Source organism: Octopus bimaculoides, chromosome 10, assembly GCF_001194135.2.
Source record: "Octopus bimaculoides isolate UCB-OBI-ISO-001 chromosome 10, ASM119413v2, whole genome shotgun sequence".
In the NCBI taxonomy this organism is placed as follows: domain Eukaryota; kingdom Metazoa; phylum Mollusca; class Cephalopoda; order Octopoda; family Octopodidae; genus Octopus; species Octopus bimaculoides.
In genome coordinates this window covers 90,050,465-90,057,853 of record NC_068990.1, presented here as the reverse complement: position 1 = coordinate 90,057,853, position 7,389 = coordinate 90,050,465, and the positions used below count along the sequence as shown (strand labels likewise).

The window sequence follows — 7,389 nt, the reverse complement described above, 5'->3', positions numbered from 1 at the left end:
ATATATATATATATATATATATATATATATATATATATATATATATATATATATATATATACACATATATACACAACACACACAGCTTGTTATATATGATAATTTCAATTTGACTCCTAGTTCACCATAGAACAAAGAACACTATCCTTGCTGCCACTTTGTTGTCATGGTAACTAGCTCTCACTTTAATTATATACAGCTATACAGGTATGTATTTAATAGTTAGGACAGGTGAGATGACAGGTAAGATGGGGGAGGGGGGGAGAAAGAGCAGTACTATGTCAGTGTAGTGACTGTTGCTTCGACAAATATGGCTGCCGACTGTATTTGGATTCAGAGAGAGAGAGAGAGAGAGAAAGAGAGGGGGGGCGAGAAGGGGTTGCCGTCGTTGTTGCTGTCATGTGAGAACATATGCACGTGTGTGTACTTATATGTGTGTGTTTATGAATGTGATGGTTCGTATGTGTGTCCACGTATGTGTAGCATGTATGCGTATCTAAGACGTTGTATGCTTATGTATGCGTTTGCATATGTGAAGACTATATGCTGTACACATTTCTATGTTTGTGTGTTTGGATAAGTGTGCGTATTTTATATGAATGAATATTGGTGCAAATGGGTGTTTATGTATGAAGCTATTCATATGAGTGTGTGTATGTGTGTTTGTGAATTGGGGGGGTTTTGTGTATAAATGTGTGTGTGTGTGTGTATATTTTATTGTGTAATTATGTTTGGGTTTTTGAATACCTGCATGTATGTACGTGTATGTTTTTATATGTCTGTGTGTCTCTAAGAAGATAATGTGAATATGTGTATTTGTGCAGTATGTGTTTGTGCAAATGTTTGTCTGTGTGTGTGTGTGTGTGTGTGTGTGTGTGTGTGTGTGTGTGTGTGTGTGTGTGTGTGTGTGTGTGTGTGTGTGTGTGTGTGTGTGTGCAAGCACATTGTTTATTTTGGTGTCTGTATAATTATGTTGTGTACATGTGTGTACATATACGTGTGCATGTGTATACACATATGTGTGTACAAAATGACTTTTTTCTTTGTATGCAAGCTTGTGTGAGAATGTCCATGATTATGTATGTCTGTGTGTGTGCACACATATATATGTGTGCATAAGCATGTTATAATGTGTATGTCTCTGTGTGTGTGTGCACGTGTGCATAAGCATGTGATAATGTGTGTGTGTGTGTGTGTGTGTATGAATATATGTGTGCATAAGCATGTGTTAATGTGTATGTGTGTATGCGTGTGTTTGTGTATGTGTGTATGCACACAGATGCGTGCTTAAGCATGTGTTAATGTGTATATCTGTGTGTGTGTGTGTGTGTGTGTGTGTGTGTGTGTGTGTGTGTGTGTGTGTGTGTGTGTGTTGTCCCTCAGGTTGTATACTCTGTTTTGTTTTACAAATACAAATGTTACATGTGTGTGTGTGTGTGTGTGTATGTGAGTGTACATGCCAGAGTATATGGGTGAGTAAATGTACACTAGTTTATGTGTGTGTGAGTATATACATGCATCTGTATGAGTACCTGTATATGTGTGTGTGTGTGTGTGTGTGTGTGTGTGTGTGTATAGGTGGCTGCATGTGAGTATATACATGAGACTGTACATCTGCAGATGTTTATGTGAACATACGCATGTGTATATATACATGTGTTTTCAAACGTAGACAATACATTTATGAAAGCATGTGTAAATCAACGAAGAGAGAGAGCGAGGATTCTATGCAGATATGTATGTATGTATGTATTCGATATACAAGTATCTATGCTGGTATGTGTAGATATCTATACAAGTGTGTATAAGAATCTTATATACATGTATATGACACATTTACAGCACAGTTCTATATTTAAGAGATGAGGAATTATTTACATTATTTACATTTGGCGGATATTTGTCCTCATCTTGTTTGTTGTTAACACAACATTTCGGCTGATGTACCCTCCAGCCTTCATCAGGTGTCTTGTTAGCATACCAGGCAAAACGCTTAGCGGCATATCATCAGTCTTTATGTTCTGAGTTCAAACTCCGCCAAAGTCAACTCTGCCTTTCATCCTTTTGGGGGTCGCTAAATTAAGTACCGGTAAAACACAGGGGTCAATGCAATTGACTTATCTTATCCACCCAAAATTTCAGGCCTTGTGCCTTCAATAGAAAGGAATATTATTGTTGTTGTTCTTGTATCTCTGCAGTGGTTATTTGTTACTTACATGCTTTTGAAGAGAATTTTTCCGGTATATTCTGGAGCCCTTCATTAAACCTGTCCATGTGGCATCAATTCGGCTTTGCATTAACCGACATTTCTCGGAACCATCTTCGACATTTCCCATTTCAACCAATTTCTAGCAAAGAGAAACAAACATTAAAATTAACAACATATAAACAAAAAACAAAACTTAGAGCAACAAAACAAAACACATATATACATGTATGTACGTTTGTGTGTGTGTGAGTGTGTGGTTATCTCCCCTGTCGGTATATGAAACTGTGCTTTCTTGCAGCTTTTAGCTCTTATTTCTAGCAATACAGGTTCTACCCAGCATCCTCAGTCACAATTAGTGACAAATGAATTTTTCCTTTTTGGTTTTATTTTGTTTATATCTGCCTTCATTATTTTATAATCTTCACATTAACATTTCGCTAAATCTGCAATAAATTGATAAGGTAAATATATATCTACTGTCAGTCTGGATTTAGACAAACCATATGGTGATGGAGTAGTCACTACTGACAAGCTTGTAATTTTTCAGGCAAAACTAGTCTAATCTAGTGATCTGGCTTCGCTTATGAAGCAACTATAGGAGGAATTCTCTGATTGAGCCATTCACCCTTGGAAACATGTTCATCATCCTTAAGCAACCCTTATTCGGGGACCTTTTCAGTAGGATGGGCCACTCAACCTGAAGAAAATTTTAACTGAGTCCCACCTTTAAGTCCATGTGCTGTTTATGTTGATGAAATCACCATGCCACACACATATGGTTGTGATGCATGTGCCTGGTCTACCCTTACCAGACGGGTAATCATGATGGGTATACTAGGCTTTGTATATTTGTACCCCAATGTCATTTTGATGGCATGCACTGCTCTTTCACTCATCATCCAGTGTTTTAAATCCGGCTTTTGTCCCCATTAATGGGGGTGGCTAGATCTACCTCAATGCCATAGCAAACGATGTAGGCAGGTGCAGCCCACCCCAACCTTTGAGCTGGCTGTAAAAACATTACATTGTACTATGAATGTGCACCATACATTGTGGATTGTCTGTGCTATGAACTGAACATGAACTTAGCTCTTAGCTTGATTATTCTGAATTGATCAAGGTTTGTCGTTGAAAGTTGGCTGGATTGTAAAAATGCTCTTTTATTCATATCTGGAAGATTTACTTATTAAAATTAGTAAACAGACCTAAATGAATTTAACTTGTTGTACTTTTGAAGATGTTCTTTGGGGTAACGTGAAATATTGAACTTCAGATAGAATAAAGTAAAATGTAGATATGAATAAAAGGTGCGTAGATTATGAATTTTGATTGAAAGAATGGGGCCTAAAACAAAATATTGCAGGGGTCTGCATCTAACCCATGCTGGCATTGAAAAATGGAAACTTTTGTTTTTTAGTCTTTTTCGTGTCTGTTGTTTTTTGTATTGTTTTTCATTTTTTTTCTAGTTTATTTTTTCTTTTTTTTTAGCAGAATATGAAGAAAACATGTCAATTCTGACAGATTCTAAGGATGGAATACATAATGGTAAAATTACTACATTTCAAAACATTATGTATGGTAAGAAGAATTCCACATTTGGCCATCCCACTGACTATTTCAATTAGATATAGATATATACATATATGTATGTATGTATGTATGTATGTATATATAGATGTGTGTATGTGCATGTAAGCAACATGTGTGTGTAGTATATGTTAAGTGCATGTATGGCTTGAGTGTGTATATATGTAAGTATACATGCGTGTCTGGAGTATGTATGTAAAAAAGTGAATGCATGAATGTGTTTGTGTGAGAGAGAGTGCGTGCGTGTGTGTGTGCGTGCGTGCGTGTGTGTGTGTGCATGCGTATGTGCATGATTAACATACTTTGGTACATCTATGAAATTGGAAAAAAAAAAAATCAAAATACTAAAATGATCAAAGATTGATCAGCCTTTGATTATATCTTTGACTGCATATGTCAGATAACTGAAGATTCAATACACACACGCACACGCGCGCACACACACACACACACACACACACACATTCCATATCGTTCTTCAAGCAAACATGAAACACTTATTAGACTCACATACACACACATTGCAATATTCTACACACATCCTCATACTTTAAAATACACCACCCAACCATACATACACACTAACATAGTCTACAGTTGGTATTCCCAAACATTAAAATGCACTACGCACACACACGCACACACACACACGTACACTCACAAGCACACACACACATTGAGATATTCTACACACATGCACATTCTATTACATTAGAATATATCATACACAAACATACACATACACATTCGTGCCTTAAAAAGTATTACACATATATACACATTCTCATATATTACAATATATTCCACACACACACACACACACATTTGCATACGTACATACATATACACACACATACATGCATACATATACACATACATACACACACATACATACACACACATACATACACTATACATACATACATACATACATTAGAAATACATGCATATATATACTCATACACACACAAACAAATAGGTGCAGGCTAGGCTGTGTGGTAAGAAGTTTACTTCCCAAGCGCATGGTTCAAGGTTCAGTCCCACTATGTGGCATCTTAGCAGTTTGGCAAAGGAGACTGATAGAATAAGTACCAGACTTAAAAAAAAAAGTAGTCACTGGCGTTGATTCGTTCGACTAAAGTTCTTCAAAGTGGTGCCCCAGCATGGCCACAGTCTAACGAAAGAACTTTGCATACCTTCTCTCATACTGATCTGTGTATGTTAATGAGTGAGTATACATGTATACTTAAGTGCCGGTGTCGCCTGACTGGCACCCGTGCTGGTGGCACATAAGAAGCACCATTCGAGCATGGTCGATGTCAGTGCCGCCTGACTGGCTCCCATGCCTTCAGCATTTAAACAGTACCCACTATACTCTTGGAGTGGTTGGCGTTAGGAAGGGCATCCAGCTGTAGAAACTCAGCCAGATCAGATTGGCGCATGGTACAGCCTCCCGGATTGCTAGTCATCAGTCAAACCGTCCAACCCATGCCAGCATGGAAAGCGGATGTTAAACAATGATGATGATGATGATGATGATGGTGTGTGTGTGTGTGTGTGTGTGTGTGTAATGATATTCTAATGCACGTGTGTTTGCATGATAGTAATTTGTAGTGTGTATAATGACAGTGTGTGTGTTTTTGTGTGTGTGTGTGTGTGTGTGTGTGTGTGTGTGTGTGAGAATGTAATGTTAGTTTAGTGTGTATGCGCCATTTTATGAATGTATATAATATCAATGGTGATATGTATATGAGCATATGAATGCGTGTGTACAATGAGGGTGTGTTTGTGTATGTATATATAATGTTTGTTTAGTATGTGTGTGTGTGTGTATATATACATATATGCATTTACATATGTATATACAGATATACATTTACACACACACACACACACACATATATACACACACATACACATATATATACACACATACACATATATATATATATATATATATATATATACATACACACACACATATATACACGCATTACCATTGCATACACCCATAATTAGATGCATGCTAAACTATTAAATAAATGTGTGTGTGTGTGTGTGTGTGTGTGTGTGTGTGTGTGTGTGTGTGTGTGTGTGTGTGTGTGTGTACAGTGAAAGAGATATTATTATGATACACTATGCAAGATATGTTTAAAAAAATATATTTACATTAAGGGAACCTTTCAAAATCACAGAAAGAAAACTATAAGCTTTAGCATGATTCAATAACCCCTATTTTTTTCTTTTTTTTTTTTTTTGTTTCTAACATAAAAGAAAAAAGGGTACAAACTGCCCCCAAAAACCACCACCACCACCACCACTTTGTTATTTTCTGATTTTCATTTTACATTTTATTTTTAGAGTTCCCTAATCAATCTGGTGCAGGATTGCATTTTTTTTATTATTTTTAGTTTTTAGAATAGAGACACACACACACACACACACACACACACACACACAGAGGTACGTACACATACATAGTTGCATCCCCTTACACAATACATTTACATACATGCATATACACTTCCACACAAACACACCGAAATATTTACATATGCACAGTTACATCCCCTTATACACACACATATGTGTGTGTGTGTGTATGTATGTAAATACATATGCATACACTTACACACTGAAACAGGCACACATATATTGAGGCATATACACACACAGGCATTTGCATACCATTACGTATACACACACACACACACACACACATACACACACAGAGTCACACACACAACAGAGTAGCGATTACAGAGGAGGAGGAGGAGAGAGATGAAGGGAAGGTGAGAGAGAGAGAGAAGTGAGAGGTATTTACACATGCACAATTCCACTCTTGTACACACACACACACACACACACACACACATATATATATACACACACACACGCGCGCGGATATTCACATAGGCCTCTACACAGGAAAACAGTACACACACACACACACGTACATTCATTTAGGCCTCTATATACACACACATATATGCATATACATACACACATGCATATTCATATAGGTTTCTACACGGGAAAACATACACACGCAGATGCATTCACAACGAACCAATAACGAAAGCTGATTTCCCTGTGTTCGTTTCACCCCCACCCACCCCCAACAGCCCAGTACTACTAACTCTTCGTAGAATAACATTAGAAGCATTATTAACTAGTTTTATATTTCATTCCTTTGCTCTTTATGGCCCTTTTACTGTTCCCTGTTCTCTCTTCTGTTTTATTCAGTGTACCATGTATATATATTTTGGGCTTTCATACTCCCCATAATAGCCTCTGCTTCCAAGAAACACAGGAGGGCAGGATGAGGGGATGGCAACCTCATCTAGGATGCTTCAAATACCACCACCCTAAGAAAGCAGAGAGCATCGATGGAGATTGATGCAGTGAACAGCACGGACTGTTTGAAAGCATGACTGGGTGGTTAAGGAGCTCACTTTGCAAATCTGTGGTTTCAGGTTCGATCCCACTGCATGGCACATTGGGCAAGTGTCATCAACAATAGACCCGGGCCAACCGATGCATTGTGAGTGGGTTTTTGTAGATAGAAACTGTGTGGAAGTCCGTCGTGTGTG

The 7,389-nt window shown here is 37.6% G+C and overlaps 1 protein-coding gene across 1 annotated transcript in view; it reads right to left on the bottom strand.

Annotated features, from left to right (window-relative positions):
* Nucleotides 1–2,367, bottom strand: part of LOC106869418 (uncharacterized) — an 18,638-nt gene extending 16,271 nt beyond the window's left edge. Inside the window, exon 1 of the mRNA XM_014915149.2 lies at nucleotides 2,217–2,367. Coding sequence (XP_014770635.2) covers nucleotides 2,217–2,336 — 120 coding nt within the window. The 5' untranslated portion in view covers nucleotides 2,337–2,367. The remainder of the gene's footprint in view (nucleotides 1–2,216) is intronic.
* Between the last annotated feature and the right edge of the window lie 5,022 nt (nucleotides 2,368–7,389).